The sequence below is a fragment of the Rhinoderma darwinii genome, unplaced genomic scaffold (genome assembly GCF_050947455.1).
Source record: "Rhinoderma darwinii isolate aRhiDar2 unplaced genomic scaffold, aRhiDar2.hap1 Scaffold_1584, whole genome shotgun sequence".
Classification (NCBI taxonomy): Eukaryota; Metazoa; Chordata; class Amphibia; order Anura; family Rhinodermatidae; genus Rhinoderma; species Rhinoderma darwinii.
In genome coordinates, this window is record NW_027461987.1 from 143583 (window position 1) to 161082 (window position 17500).

General features: G+C 53.0%; 1 protein-coding gene across 1 annotated transcript in view; it reads left to right on the forward strand.

Moving 5' to 3' along the window:
- The window catches only part of LDHD (lactate dehydrogenase D), a 43054-nt gene that overhangs the window by 10481 nt on the left and 15073 nt on the right, over positions 1-17500 (forward strand). Inside the window, exons 3-8 of the mRNA XM_075848042.1 lie at positions 3020-3213; positions 3320-3479; positions 7922-8121; positions 8359-8487; positions 14111-14238; positions 14415-14505. Of these exons, the coding sequence (XP_075704157.1) occupies positions 3020-3213; positions 3320-3479; positions 7922-8121; positions 8359-8487; positions 14111-14238; positions 14415-14505 (902 nt within the window). The remainder of the gene's footprint in view (positions 1-3019; positions 3214-3319; positions 3480-7921; positions 8122-8358; positions 8488-14110; positions 14239-14414; positions 14506-17500) is intronic.

Sequence of the window (17500 nt, forward strand, 5' to 3'; positions counted from 1 at the left end):
GTTAACCATTGCAGACTAGCGGCTGGCGCAGCGTTACCCATTGCAGACTAGTGGCTGGCGCAGCGTTACCCATTGCAGACTAGTGGCTGGCGCAGCGTTACCCATTGCAGACTAGCGGCTGGCGCAGCGTTACCCATTGTAGACTAGCGGCTGGCGCAGCGTTACCCATTGCAGACTAGCGGCTGGCGCAGCGTTACCCATTGTAGACTAGTGGCTGGCGCAGCGTTACCCATTGTAGACTAGCGGCTGGCGCAGCGTTACCCATTGCAGACTAGCGGCTGGCGCAGCGTTACCCATTGCAGACTAGTGGCTGGCGCAGCGTTAACCATTGCAGACTAGTGGCTGGCGCAGCGTTACCCATTGCAGACTAGTGGCTGGCGCAGCGTTACCCATTGCAGACTAGTGGCTGGCGCAGCGTTACCCATTGTAGACTAGTGGCTGGCGCAGCGTTACCCATTATAGACTAGTGGCTGGCGCAGCGTTACCCATTGTAGACTAGTGGCTGGCGCAGCGTTACCCATTGCAGACTAGCGGCTGGCGCAGCGTTACCCATTGCAGGACTAGTGGCTGGCGCAGCGTTACCCATTCTAGACTAGTGGCTGGCGCAGCGTTACCCATTATAGATAGTGGCACCAAATTCCGAGAGCCATAACTTTTGTATTTTTCCGTCGATTGAGCGGTATGGAGTTGTAGTTTTAATGATACAATTTTGGGGTACATGCAACGTTTTGATCACTTTTTATTACATTTTTTGTGGGAGATCAGGTGACCAAAAAATATTGATTCTGGCGTTTACAATTTATTTTTATGCCATTCACCGTGCGGGTTAAATAATGATATATTGTAATAGTTCAGACTTTTACGGACGCGGCGATACCAATTATGTTTACTTATTATTTTTTTTTTACTATGCTCTAGGGGGAAAATGGCAAAAGGTTTTTTTTTTACTTTTAATTTTTTGTTGACAAATTTGTACTTTTTTTATTAGTCCCCCCCCCCTAGGGGACTTCAACCAGCGATCGTTGGATCGCTTGAACGATATACTGCAATACTAATGTATTGCATTATATCATCTTTCTGACAGGCCAGAGGCAGCGCTTAGTAGCAGCACAAAGATGACGGACCTGGGGGCCTTTATTAGGCCCCCAGGCAGCCATAGCAACCATCGCCACCCTGCGATTGCATTGCAAGGGGCGCGATGAGCTGCTAGCGGGTGTCGCCCCCCTCTTTCTAACGATTTAAATGCCGCGGTCGCTATTGATCAATTTAACGGGTTAAGCGAGCGCGATCCCACTCGTTACTGTGAAGTGTCGGCTGTAACATACAGCCGACACCCGCATTGTATGGAGCGGGTTCACCCCGTGAGCCGTTCCATACTTCCCCTACCTGGCTTTGACTTATGGATATGTCAAATGTTGGGAAGGGGTTAACAGAGTTCAGTGTTGGATAAGGGGTGCAACAGGTAACAAGACAGCCCGAGGCTAAACAGAAAGCCCAAATCACAAAGCTAGAGGATATCAGGAATTGCAGAGGTCAAAACCAGCCGGGAGCAGAAAGTCCAAATCAGTAAGCAAAGGGTAATCCAGAGACAAGCCGAGGTCCAGTTCCAGGAGGTCAAAAGCCAAAAGGTACAGGGTATAGGCAGAAGCTTGATCAAACACATGGAAAGCAGGAAATTCACAAGCAGAGAAAAAGGGGAAGCAGCCAAGTATAAATACTCCATCGTTACACCTGACAGGAAGGAGGACAGAGAAGTGGGATAGGCTTAACAAGTAAAACCGAACCGCCCAGTAGCTGAACTAGTAGTCACGGCGATCTTAAAGGAACAGACATTTCCTAACAACTTCAGTCCTGCTGAATGGACTGATCAACTGTAACGGTGTCTCCGGCTGTTAATAACCTGGCCCAGCGATCTATGATCCACCGGCCGTCTACATACAATGGGTGGAATTGCCACTTCCGCTTGTCGCAGGTGTCATAGACCGGAGCCTCGCTTCTGACATCTAATTTGAGGTTGCCCATTTAAAGCTACTTTTTGGGCTAATGTTTTCATCATTATTACCAGTCCGGAATGTGAATTGCGTCGGATGCCGACACGTTCCCTTCCATTTACTCTTGAAGACCTTAAGCGATAAATTGATCCCTATTATACTGTGATTTACCAGTATTGGGGTAACATTGAGCATCGGAGGGTGCGGGGCTACAGCTGGAGGGACGTGTCTCAGCACTTCTAGATGTCATCTTCATGGCTATACTTGAGAGCAGGATAAATAACGGCTTATGCGGGACTGGGACTGCCAATCAGGGATTTATGGCTATTCGAGGAATATCCCATTCTGGACACGACTTTCTTCTCCTGCCATCAACGTCTTTGCAACATCTTAAATAAAACGAATGAAAGGAGTTTTCCTACAATCTCTATTTATCACCGATCCACTGCGACCCCCATCAATCACGAGCTTACCCTGCCGTTCCTGGGAGCCCCTTAGAAATGGAGCGGTACTGTGCATGTTCCACAACTGCTCCATTCATTTATATGGGGCTGCTGAGCGTGATCTTCAACAGCCCCAATGGAGCAGTGGCCGAGCATGCCCACTACCGCTCCATTCCTATGGGGCACCCAGGAACGGCTCGGTAATCTTGTTCTCGTGATCGGTGGGGGTCCCAGTGGTCGGACCTCCACCGATCAGATATTTATCACCTGTCCTGGGGATAAGTGATCAATAATGATTATAGGAAAAAAAAAAAAAGAATATAATGGCCAAATTATGAACATGGAGACTGGACCCCCGATGGAGTCTTAGTAAAGTGCAACGAAACGTCCCCCTACAATGGCCATTCATCTAGGATTTAGAATTTTGTGGGGGATATTCATCGTTTTAGTGGGGCCCCGTTATCATACATTGGTCCACTAGCCCGTGGATCTGGTGGGAAAACCCATTTCTTAGCTGTGCTTCCATGAAGGCCACTAATAAAGCTCCCGCAAGGATTGTCACCCAGCTTTCCCAGACTGCTGAAGGGGGACTCTGCCTGCACAATCCCCCCTTTGGCTGATCAGTAATGTATTGCAGGGAGGGGTGTGCTTCGATCTCTCACAAATGGACAGAATTCTGAACCTCAACCCTGATGACTTCTATGTGACGGTGGAGCCCGGTGTCACCCGTAAGACCCTAAATGTATATCTCCGGGACAGCGGCCTGTGGTTCCCTGTAGGTAAGTTTCCCCGGCTGCGTGCCCCCGTTATGCCGGGCTGGTGAATGTTTACATCAATGTGAGGGTTGACGTTTGAGCTTTACATTACAGGTTCTTGTCTCTCTAGATCCAGGAGCTGATGCGTCTCTCTGTGGTATGGCGGCCACCAGCGCATCTGGCACCAACGCTGTACGGTACGGCACAATGCGCGATAATGTCATAAATCTAGAAGTTGTTCTGCCTGATGGTCGTGTACTGAATACAGCCGGAAAAGAGAGAAGCTTCAGGTCTGTTATATATTTTGGAGAACAGGGTACGGGATAATGCCCCCCCCCCCCACACTTTTATATGGACTGGTCAGGAATTGAATGGACAAATAGAAATCCTGAGTATCACCTAATATTCCGAATGGTTTGAGATGGTGCCAGTGGATTAGGGCAGGAAAATATACATATGATGAAATCTAAAACATCTATATAATCTAAATATCCTCTGCTTACCTTAACACAGCCATTGAGTTCAAAGTCTTGCCAGAAGCCACCACTAGGGGGAGCTAACTGCAGAGATGTATACAGCTTCCATTGAACTCTGTAATGAGCTCCTCCTAGTGGCGGCTTTTCATGAAGAGCTAGAGGTTTTTTTCTCCAGGTAACTAGGAAATCCTCCCTAAGTGCACCCCTGATAGGGCAGACGGTACAGATACAGGTCATCCCGCATTGGCCAGTACTAGTCACCTGTATTTCTCAGCCACATCTTAAGGTTGTGTGTTGGGTCGTTACGATTTATATTCTGTGAATGCCTCTGTATCCAGATAAAGTAACAACGGACAAAACTCCCAACTAGAGATTCATCAGACACTCAGATTTTGAAAGATGAATAGAGGAGAGTGTAATGTAATGGGAGAACTAGAGGTGAAGTTGGTGTTCAGTGTCCAGGACGCTCCACGCAGAGGACAAGCCACTCAGTGACACATTTATGGATCGCGGCAGAACTCATGTCTGGACCCGTGATCCTGCTGCCAAATCACTTCTCTCTCTAGTAGCCATACATATTAGTTTAATGCCAGCAGGATCGACCGACCATATAATGAGTATAGGGGGCCCCCGCCTGCAGGAGATGGGGAAAGGGGTGGGGCCTGTGGATTTCAATAAGCCCAATTCTAAACAAATTGTTGCCAGAGGAGTCTAGCAGCAACTTACTTCTCTGTCCTCATTCAGAATACATGCATGCTCGACCTAGCAGAGTATGTGTGTGAGAAATAGCAGTCAGCAGAACAGAGCATGCATGTGAGGATCGGGAGGAATAGCTGTCAGCAGAACCGAGCATGCATGTGAGGATCGGGAGGAATAACTGTCAGCAGAACCAAGCATGCATGTGAGGATCGGGAGGAATAGCTGTCAGCAGAACCAAGCATGCATGTGAGGATCGGGAGGAATAGCTGTCACCAGAACCAAGCATGCATGTGAGGATCGGGAGGAATAGCTGTCAGCAGAACAAAGCATGCATGTGAGGATCGGGAGGTATAGCTGACAGCAGAACCGAGCGTGCATGTGAGGATCGGGAGGAATAGCTGTCACCAGAACCAAGCATGCATGTGAGGATCGGGAGGAATAGCTGTCAGCAGAACAAAGCATGCATGTGAGGATCGGGAGGAATAGCTATCAGCAGAACCGAGCATGCATGTGAGGATCGGGAGGAATAGCTGTCAGCAGAACCAAGCATGCATGTGAGGATCGGGAGGAATAGCTGTCACCAGAACCAAGCATGCATGTGAGGATCGGGAGGAATAGCTGTCAGCAGAACAAAGCATGCATGTGAGGATCGGGAGGAATAGCTGTCACCAGAACCAAGCATGCATGTGAGGATCGGGAGGAATAGCTGTCACCAGAACCAAGCATGCATGTGAGGATCGGGAGGAATAGCTGTCAGCAGAACAAAGCATGCATGTGAGGATCGGGAGGAATAGCTGTCACCAGAACCAAGCATGCATGTGAGGATCGGGAGGAATAGCTGTCAGCAGAACAAAGCATGCATGTGAGGATCGGGAGGAATAGCTGTCAGCAGAACCAAGCATGCATGTGAGGATCGGGAGGAATAGCTGTCAGCAGAACAAAGCATGCATGTGAGGATCGGGAGGAATAGCTGTCAGCAGAACCAAGCATGCATGTGAGGATCGGGAGGAATAGCTATCAGCAGAACAAAGCATGCATGTGAGGATCGGGAGGAATAGCTGTCAGCAGAACAAAGCATGCATGTGAGGATCGGGAGGAATAGCTGTCAGCAGAACCAAGCATGCATGTGAGGATCGGGAGGAATAGCTGTCAGCAGAACAAAGCATGCATGTGAGGATCGGGAGGAATAGCTGTCAGCAGAACAAAGCATGCATGTGAGGATCGGGAGGTATAGCTGTCAGCAGAACCGAGCGTGCATGTGAGGATCGGGAGGAATAGCTGTCACCAGAACCAAGCATGCATGTGAGGATCGGGAGGAATAGCTGTCAGCAGAACAAAGCATGCATGTGAGGATCGGGAGGAATAGCTGTCAGCAGAACCAAGCATGCATGTGAGGATGGGGAGGAATAGCTGTCAGCAGAACCGAGCATGCATGTGAGGATCGGGAGGTATAGCTGTCAGCAGAACCGAGCATGCGAGGAACGGGAGATATAGCTGTCAGCAGAACAGAGCATGCATGTGAGGATCGGGAGGTATAGCTGTCACCAGAACCAAGCATGCATGTGAGGATAGGGAGGAATAGCTGTCAGCAGAACCAAGCATGCATGTGAGGATCGGGAGGTATAGCTGTCAGCAGAACCAAGCACGCATGTGAGGATCGGGAGGTATAAGGCTGGGTTCACACGACCTATTTTCAGACGTAAACGAGGCGTATTATGCCTCGTTTTACGTCTGAAAATACGGCTGCAATACGTCGGCAAACATCTGCCCATTCATTTGAATGGGTTTGCCGACGTACTGTGCAGACGACCTGTAATTTACGCGGCTCATATACATTATATGCAGGACACTTCTTGGGACGTTTTTGGAGCGGTTTTCTCATAGACTCTATTGATAACAGCTCCAAAAACGGCACGAAAACGCCGCGAAAAACGTGAGTTGCTCAAAAAACGTCTGAAAATCAGGTGCTGTTTTCCCTTGAAAACAGCTCCTTATTTTCAGACGTTTTTGGCTCAGCGTGTGAACATACCCTAGCGGTCAGCAGAACCAAGCACGCATGTGAGGATCGGGAGGAATAGCTGTCAGTAGAGCCGAGCATGCACGTGAGGAACGGGAGATATAGCTGTCAGCAGAACCAAGCATGCTTGTGAGGATCGGGAGGAATAGCTGTCAGCAGAACCGAACAAGCATGTGAGAATCAGGAGGTATAGCTGCCAGCAGAACCAAGCATGCATGTGAGGTTCGGGAGAAATAGCGGTCAGCAGAACCGAGCGTGTATGTGAGGTTCGGGAGGTATAGCTGTCAGCAGAACCGAGCGTGTATGTGAGGATCGGGAGGTATAGCTGTCAGCAGAGCCGAGCATGCATGTGAGGTTCGGGAGAAATAGCGGTCAGCAGAACCGAGCGTGTATGTGAGGATCGGGAGGTATAGCTGTCAGCAGAGCCGAGCATGCATGTGAGGTTCGGGAGAAATAGCGGTCAGCAGAACCGAGCGTGTATGTGAGGTTCGGGAGGTATAGCTGTCAGCAGAACCGAGCGTGTATGTGAGGATCGGGAGGTATAGCTGTCAGCAGAGCCGAGCATGCATGTGAGGTTCGGGAGAAATAGCTGTCAGCAGAGCCGAGCATGCATGTGAGGATCGGGAGGTATAGCTGTCAGCAGAGCCGAGCATGCATGTGAGGATCGGGAAGAATAGCTGTCAGCAGAGCCGAGCATGCATGTGAGGATCGGGAGGTATAGCTGTCAGCAGCTGTAAGTGTAAGAATAGGACCAGACGCTGCTCAGTGCGAACGACGTGGGACAAGACGGTGACCGGGACCTCGCAGTCCTGCCGCACCTCACACGGTTAACCCTTTGCTTGCACTTCCTTCATATTATTTCTGTTACTCATATAGCGCCAACATATTTCGTAGCACTGTACGGGGGTCGTCGTCATTCGCCATATTCCTGTTACCTGAGTCGTTCATTAAAGAAGTTTTCCTACAATTAAATATAAATCCATAGGATCAACATTCTGAGCGACTTCTGAACCCGTGCGATGAGCGGAATGAATGGGACGATGTTATTAAGGGGCCGTTCTCTAGGCTGTGTTCACACAGAGATTTTTGCAGGAGGAAAATTCCTCCTGCAAAAACTGCTCCAGACGTTTTTTGCACAGGGGTTTGACAAAAACTCGTCAAAACACTCGTCGAGGCGTTTTTTTCCTCTTTCTGACTGATTGAAATGGGGTTTAGGAGGCGGAAACCGCCTCAAGATGGGTCATGACGCTTCTCCGCGACGCGTTTTTTTTACTCGCGGTAAAAAAACCTCATATAACTCCCATTGAAATCAATGGCAGGCATTTTCGGGCGGTCTTTGACGAGTTTTGCGGCGCGGTTTCCGCGTCAAAAAAACTCAGTGTGAACAGGGCCTTACTGTTCCGTGAGTTCTCCCCTTGAGGCAGATGTTTCCATGTTCCAGGTTCCCTTTGTCTAAGATCAGAAACCATTAGGAGCCTGTGTGGGGGGGACGGGGGACTACTTTCCCAGCATTTTATTACTAACACTGTTCTGTCTACAGGAAGACGTCCGCTGGATACAACCTGACCAGCCTTTTTGTGGGCTCAGAGGGGACGCTGGGGATTATAACCAAAGCCACGCTGCGACTGTATGGAGTGCCCGAGGCCACGCTGTCTGCTGTGTGCTCCTTCCCTAGTGTGCAGGCTGCGGTGGACAGCACGGTGCACATTCTACAGTGCGGAATCTCCATTGCCAGGATCGGTGAGTTGTGTCCCTATTGGTGTTATACTTGGGGTTGGATCAGGCTGGAAACATGGACCCTCCAGACCTCACCAATAGGAGGCGCTATGCAGCAGCACAAGTCTAGAGCATGGCTGAGTGGCACCCCCTGCTGGCCGCAGAGAGTAGGTGAAGGAGGTCATACCTATGAATGCACTGACGGCTCTGTTCTGTCTGGTCATAGCTATGAATGCACTGACGGCTCTGTTCTGTCTGCAGAGTTCTTAGATGAAGTCATGATTGACGCCTGCAACAAATTCAACGGCCTCAGTTACCCGGCGCTGCCCACCCTCTTCCTGGAGTTCCATGGCACAGAGGCCGGCGTGAAGGAGCAAGTGCAGAGGACAGGTAGGAAACTCCCTGCTGACATCTACGCAGCACCGCGCTCCCCTCCACATGTACCGTATACGCAGCACCGCGCTCCCCTCCACATGTACCGTATACGCAGCACCGCGCTCCCCTCCACATGTACCGTATACGCAGCACCGCGCTCCCCTCCACATGTACCGTATACGCAGCACCGCGCTCCCCTCCACATGTACCGTATACGCAGCACCGCGCTCCCCTCCACATGTACCGTATACGCAGCACCGCGCTCCCCTCCACATGTACCGTATACACCGCGCTCCCCTCCACATGTACCGTATACACAGCACCGCGCTCCCCTCCACATGTACCGTATACGCAGCACCGCACTCCCCTCCACATGTACCGTATACGCAGCACCGCACTCCCCTCCACATGTACCGTATATGAAGCACCGCGCTCTTTTCCACATGTACCGTATACGCAGCACCGCGCTCCCCTCCACATGTACCGTACACGCAGCACCGCACTCCCCTCCACATGTACCGTATACACAGCACCGCGCTCCCCTCCACATGTACCGTATACGCAGCACCGCGCTCCCCTCCACATGTACCGTATACGCAGCACCGCGCTCCCCTCCACATGTACCGTATACGCAGCACCGCGCTCCCCTCCACATGTACCGTATACACCGCGCTCCCCTCCACATGTACCGTATACGCAGCACCGCACTCCCCTCCACATGTACCGTATACACAGCACCGCGCTCCCCTCCACATGTACCGTATACACAGCACCGCGCTCCCCTCCACATGTACCGTATACAAAGCACCGCACTCCCCTCCACATGTACCGTATACGCAGCACCGCACTCCCCTCCACATGTACCGTATACGAAGCACCGCGCTCCCCTCCACATGTACCGTATACGCAGCACCGCGCTCCCCTCCACATGTACCGTATACACAGCACCGCGCTCCCCTCCACATGTACCGTATACACAGCACCGCACTCCCCTCCACATGTACCGTATACGCAGCACCGCACTCCCCTCCACATGTACCGTATACGCAGCACCGCACTCCCCTCCACATGTACCGTATACGCAGCACCGCACTCCCCTCCACATGTACCGTATACACAGCACCGCACTCCCCTCCACATGTACCGTATACGCAGCACCGCGCTCCCCTCCACATGTACCGTACACGCAGCACCGCACTCCCCTCCACATGTACCGTATACACAGCACCGCGCTCCCCTCCACATGTACCGTATACGCAGCACCGCGCTCCCCTCCACATGTACCGTATACGCAGCACCGCGCTCCCCTCCACATGTACCGTATACGCAGCACCGCGCTCCCCTCCACATGTACCGTATACACAGCACCGCGCTCCCCTCCACATGTACCGTATACGCAGCACCGCACTCCCCTCCACATGTACCGTATACACAGCACCGCGCTCCCCTCCACATGTACCGTATACGCAGCACCGCACTCCCCTCCACATGTACCGTATACGAAGCACCGCGCTCTTTTCCACATGTACCGTATACGCAGCACCGCGCTCCCCTCCACATGTACCGTATACGCAGCACCGCACTCCCCTCCACATGTACCGTATACGAAGCACCGCGCTCTTTTCCACATGTACCGTATACGCAGCACCGCGCTCCCCTCCGCACGTACCGTATACGCAGCACCGCGCTGCCCTCCACATGTACCGTATACGAAGCACCGCGCTCTTTTCCACATGTACCGTATACGCAGCACCGCGCTCCCCTCCACATGTACCGTATACGCAGCACCGCACTCCCCTCCACATGTACCGTATACGAAGCACCGCGCTCTTTTCCACATGTACCGTATACGCAGCACCGCGCTCCCCTCCGCACGTACCGTATACGCAGCACCGCGCTGCCCTCCACATGTACCGTACACGCAGCACCGCGCTCCCCTCCACATGTACCGTATACACCGCGCTCCCCTCCACATGTACCGTATACACCACGCTCCCCTCCACATGTACCGTATACACCGCGCTCCCCTCCACATGTACCGTATACACCGCGCTCCCCTCCACATGTACCGTACACGCAGCACCGCGCTCCCCTCCACATGTACCGTATACACCGCGCTCCCCTCCACATGTACCGTATACACCGCGCTCCCCTCCACATGTACCGTACACGCAGCACCGCACTCCCCTCCACATGTACCGTATACACAGCACCGCGCTCCCCTCCACATGTACCGTATACACAGCACCGCACTCCCCTCCACATGTACCGTATACGCAGCACCGCGCTCCCCTCCACATGTACCGTATACACCGCGCTCCCCTCCACATGTACCGTATACGCAGCACCGCACTCCCCTCCACATGTACCGTATACACAGCACCGCGCTCCCCTCCACATGTACCGTATACGCAGCACCGCACTCCCCTCCACATGTACCGTATACGCAGCACCGCACTCCCCTCCACATGTACCGTATACGCAGCACCGCACTCCCCTCCACATGTACCGTATACGAAGCACCGCGCTCCCCTCCACATGTACCGTATACGAAGCACCGCGCTCCCCTCCACATGTACCGTATACACAGCACCGCGCTCCCCTCCACATGTACCGTATACACAGCACCGCGCTCCCCTCCACATGTACCGTATACACAGCACCGCGCTCCCCTCCACATGTACCGTATACACAGCACCGCGCTCCCCTCCACATGTACCGTATACACAGCACCGCGCTCCCCTCCACATGTACCGTATACGCAGCACCGCGCTCCCCTCCGCATGTACCGTATACGCAGCACCGCGCTCCCCTCCGCATGTACCGTATACGCAGCACCGCGCTCCCCTCCACATGTACCGTATACGCAGCACCGCGCTCCCCTCCACATGTACCGTATACGCAGCACCGCGCTCCCCTCCACATGTACCGTATACGCAGCACCGCGCTCCCCTCCACATGTACCGTATACACAGCACCGCACTCCCCTCCACATGTACCGTATACGCAGCACCGCGCTCCCCTCCACATGTACCGTACACGCAGCACCGCACTCCCCTCCACATGTACCGTATACACAGCACCGCGCTCCCCTCCACATGTACCGTATACGCAGCACCGCGCTCCCCTCCACATGTACCGTATACGCAGCACCGCGCTCCCCTCCACATGTACCGTATACGCAGCACCGCGCTCCCCTCCACATGTACCGTATACACAGCACCGCGCTCCCCTCCACATGTACCGTATACGCAGCACCGCACTCCCCTCCACATGTACCGTATACACAGCACCGCGCTCCCCTCCACATGTACCGTATACGCAGCACCGCACTCCCCTCCACATGTACCGTATACGAAGCACCGCGCTCTTTTCCACATGTACCGTATACGCAGCACCGCGCTCCCCTCCACATGTACCGTATACGCAGCACCGCACTCCCCTCCACATGTACCGTATACGAAGCACCGCGCTCTTTTCCACATGTACCGTATACGCAGCACCGCGCTCCCCTCCGCACGTACCGTATACGCAGCACCGCGCTGCCCTCCACATGTACCGTACACGCAGCACCGCGCTCCCCTCCACATGTACCGTATACACCGCGCTCCCCTCCACATGTACCGTATACACCGCGCTCCCCTCCACATGTACCGTATACACCGCGCTCCCCTCCACATGTACCGTATACACCGCGCTCCCCTCCACATGTACCGTACACGCAGCACCGCGCTCCCCTCCACATGTACCGTATACACCGCGCTCCCCTCCACATGTACCGTATACACCGCGCTCCCCTCCACATGTACCGTACACGCAGCACCGCACTCCCCTCCACATGTACCGTATACACAGCACCGCGCTCCCCTCCACATGTACCGTATACACAGCACCGCACTCCCCTCCACATGTACCGTATACGCAGCACCGCGCTCCCCTCCACATGTACCGTATACACCGCGCTCCCCTCCACATGTACCGTATACGCAGCACCGCACTCCCCTCCACATGTACCGTATACACAGCACCGCGCTCCCCTCCACATGTACCGTATACGCAGCACCGCGCTCCCCTCCACATGTACCGTATACGCAGCACCGCACTCCCCTCCACATGTACCGTATACGCAGCACCGCACTCCCCTCCACATGTACCGTATACGCAGCACCGCACTCCCCTCCACATGTACCGTATACGAAGCACCGCGCTCCCCTCCACATGTACCGTATACGAAGCACCGCGCTCCCCTCCACATGTACCGTATACACAGCACCGCGCTCCCCTCCACATGTACCGTATACGCAGCACCGCGCTCCCCTCCACATGTACCGTATACGCAGCACCGCGCTCCCCTCCACATGTACCGTATACACAGCACCGCGCTCCCCTCCACATGTACCGTATACACAGCACCGCGCTCCCCTCCACATGTACCGTATACACCGCGCTCCCCTCCACATGTACCGTATACGCAGCACCGCACTCCCCTCCACATGTACCGTATACGCAGCACCGCGCTCCCCTCCACATGTACCGTATACACAGCACCGCGCTCCCCTCCACATGTACCGTATACGCAGCACCGCACTCCCCTCCACATGTACCGTATACGCAGCACCGCGCTCCCCTCCACATGTACCGTATACGCAGCACCGCACTCCCCTCCACATGTACCGTATACGAAGCACCGCGCTCTTTTCCACATGTACCGTATACGCAGCACCGCGCTCCCCTCCACATGTACCGTATACGCAGCACCGCACTCCCCTCCACATGTACCGTATATGAAGCACCGCGCTCTTTTCCACATGTACCGTATACGCAGCACCGCGCTCCCCTCCGCACGTACCGTACACGCAGCACCGCGCTCCCCTCCACATGTACCGTATACACCGCGCTCCCCTCCACATGTACCGTATACACAGCACCGCGCTCCCCTCCACATGTACCGTATACGCAGCACCGCACTCCCCTCCACATGTACCGTATACACAGCACCGCGCTCCCCTCCACATGTACCGTATACGCAGCACCGCACTCCCCTCCACATGTACCGTATACGCAGCACCGCACTCCCCTCCACATGTACCGTATACGCAGCACCGCACTCCCCTCCACATGTACCGTATACGAAGCACCGCGCTCCCCTCCACATGTACCGTATACGAAGCACCGCGCTCCCCTCCACATGTACCGTATACACAGCACCGCGCTCCCCTCCACATGTACCGTATACACAGCACCGCGCTCCCCTCCACATGTACCGTATACACAGCACCGCGCTCCCCTCCACATGTACCGTATACACAGCACCGCGCTCCCCTCCACATGTACCGTATACACAGCACCGCGCTCCCCTCCACATGTACCGTATACACAGCACCGCGCTCCCCTCCGCATGTACCGTATACGCAGCACCGCGCTCCCCTCCGCATGTACCGTATACGCAGCACCGCGCTCCCCTCCGCATGTACCGTATACGCAGCACCGCGCTCCCCTCCACATGTACCGTATACGCAGCACCGCGCTCCCCTCCACATGTACCGTATACACAGCACCGCGCTCCCCTCCACATGTACCGTATACACCGCGCTCCCCTCCACATGTACCGTATACACCGCGCTGTTCTCCTTTGCAGAGGAAATAACACAAGTGAACGGTGGTTCAGACTTTACTTGGGCGAGAGTTCAGGAAGAAAGGAACAAGTTGTGGGCGGCAAGACACGATGCCTGGTATGCCGCCCTCGCTCTGCGTCCTGGGTGCAGGGTGAGTTATCGCATGCTGGTGTATATCACCATGTTCCTGCAGTGCAGAGTTATACATCACTGGTGTAGCAGTGCTGAGGCAGCGCACACTCTTATTATAGAGACCAGTGCATTGTGTAGTGTCCAGGTGAACATGGCTCCGTTACAGTCTCAGGTCTATAGACCTTTTTATTTTAGGGTTATGCAACTGATGTGTGCGTTCCTATATCCAAACTTCCCCAAATCATAGTGGACACCAAGGAAGACCTCATGACGTCACACCTCACAGGTAAATAACGTGCCGTAATATCATCAGACCAATATCCAAGTCCAATCAGGGGAAAAAAATAAGTAAAGTAATTTTCAAACCTTTCATGAAGTGATGGACTGTCTCTGCCAGGAGTAGCTCCTGAGGACCCTATTCCACAGCTTCATCAACATCCCTTTTCACCTCTGGAGATGAAGGGGTCATCTCAGAGTAAAACATCTGCCTTGTACAGGCCATGGAAATATTTGTATGAGTTGATGATTTCCTTACCGTCCATTCTCAAGAAAAAAATATGTTTTTCTAATCTTTCCTCATAACTCATACTGGCCCCTTGTGAATTGTTGTTCCCCTTTATTATCTTGTTTCCAACTCCAGGGCATCCTCTCTATGAGGTGGTGCCCAGAACTGAGCCTCACGTTCTAGATGTTTCCTGTATCTGGAATCTCATCTACTTCTTACACTACAATATCCTGTGGACTTACAAGCAGCTGACTGACATTGTGCTTAGCCCATGATATGTACAGACAAGCAGATCTGTCTCCATGAATGACTCCGTTTTATCTCCCGAGTCCGTGGTGAGGCCGTCATGATGATGACCTGATATCTTCAGAGTCTTCATACACAGACCAGTGATGGGGTGACGGTACTTTCATATGATCGCTCGGTCCCGATTATTGCCCCGAGTAAACAGGCTAAAGATGAGGTGATGACCTGAGAAACGCTCATTCATCGGCTGATCACGTCTTTTATGCAGCTCAAAAATGGTCACTAGTCGGCAGCACAACCCCCCGTGTAAACCCGCGACATGCATGAGGACGAGTGATCGAAGTAACCCGTCCCCATACGAAACCATCGCTGCGACGTTTACAGGATGCTCAATAAGTGGTAAACACGGGCGATATCGGCGCATGTAAAACCACCTTAATGGAGGCCGCTACAGACCGCTGCCGGTAATACGCTGCTTTATGTAGAATCCTGCCACCACAGGGGCATCACTGAATAGGAGAACATGGGGAGGCGAGGCCTTGCAGTGACTACTGGGTGAGGGTATAGCCCTGCTGTGATCATTGGCTACTGGGATGAAGCGTATATATGTGTGTGTGTGTGTGTGTGTGTGTGTGTGTGTGTGTGTGTGTGTGTGTGTGTGTGTGTGTGTGTGTGGTGCTGCTGTGACTACTGGGATGAAGCGTATATATGTGTGTGGGAGGTGCTGCTGTGACTACTGGGATGAAGCGTATATATGTGTGTGTGGGGGTGCTGCTGTGACTACTGGGATGAAGCGTATATATATGTGTGTGGGAGGTGCTGCTGTGACTACTGGGATGAAGAGTATATATGTGTGTGGGGGGTGCTGCTGTGACTAATGGGATGTAGCGTATATGTGTGTGGGGGGTGCTGCTGTGACTACTGGGATGAAGCGTATATGTGTGTGGGGGGTGCTGCTGTGACTACTGGGATGAAGCGTCTATATGTGTGTGGGAGGTGCTGTTGTGACTACTGGGATGAAGCGTATATATGTGTGTGGGGGGTGCTGCTGTGACTAATGGGATGTAGCGTATACATATGTGTGTGGAGGTGCTGCTGTGACTACTAGGATGAAGCGTATATATGTGTGTGGGAGGTGCTGCTGTGACTACTGGGATGAAGCGTATATATGTGTGTGGGAGGTGCTGCTGTGACTACTGGGATGAAGCGTATATATGTGTGTGTGGAGGGTGCTGCTGTGACTGCTAGGATGAAGCGTATATATGTGTGTGTGGGGGTGCTGCTGTGACTACTGGGATGAAGCGTATATGTGTGTGGGGGGTGCTGCTGTGACTACTGGGATGAAGCGTCTATATGTGTGTGGGAGGTGCTGTTGTGACTACTGGGATGAAGTGTATACATATGTGTGTGGAGGTGCTGCTGTGACTACTGGGATGAAGCGTATATATGTGTGTGGGAGGTGCTGCTGTGACTACTGGGATGAAGCGTATATATGTGTGTGGGAGGTGCTGCTGTGACTACTGGGATGAAGCGTATATATGTGTGTGGGAGGTGCTGCTGTGACTACTGGGATGAAGCGTATATATGTGTGTGGGGGGTGCTGCTGTGACTACTAGGATGAAGCGTATATATGTGTGTAGGAGGTGCTGCTGTGACTACTAGGATGAAGCGTATATATGTGTGTGTGGGGGGTGCTGCTGTGACTACTAGGATGAAGCGTATATATGTGTGTGGAGGTGCTGTGACTACTGGGATGAAGAGTATATATGTGTGTGTGGGGGTGCTGCTGTGACTACTAGGATGAAGCGTATATATGTGTGTGGGGGGTGCTGCTGTGACTGCTAGGATGAAGCGTATATATGTGTGTGTGGGGGTGCTGCTGTGACTACTAGGATGATGCGTATATATGTGTGTGGGGGGTGCTGCTGTGACTACTGGGATAAAGAGTATATATGTGTGTGGGGGGTGCTGCTGTGACTACTGGGATGAAGCGTATATGTGTGTGGGGGGGGTGCTGCTGTGACTACTAGGATGAAGCGTATATATGTGTGTGTGGGGGGATGCTGCTGTGACTACTGGGATGAAGCGTATATATGTGTGTGGAGGTGCTTTGACTACTGGGATGAAGCGTATATATATATATATATGTGTGTGTGGGGGGTGCTGCTGTGACTACTAGGATGAAGCGTATATATGTGTGTGTGTGTGTGGGGGGATGCTGCTGTGACTACTAGGATGATGCGTATATATGTGTGTGGAGGTGCTGTGACTACTGGGATGAAGCGTATATATGTGTGTGTGTGTGTGTGTGGGGGGGGGGGGTGCTACTGTGACTACTAGGATGAAGCGTATATATGTGTTTGTGTGGGGGGTGCTGCTGTGACTACTGGGATAAAGCGTATATATGTGTGTGGGGGGTGCTGCTGTGACTAATGGGATGAAGCGTATATATGTGTGTGGGGGGGTGCTGCTGTGACTACTGGGATGAAGCGTATATATGTGTGTGTGGGAGGTGCTGCTGTGACTAATG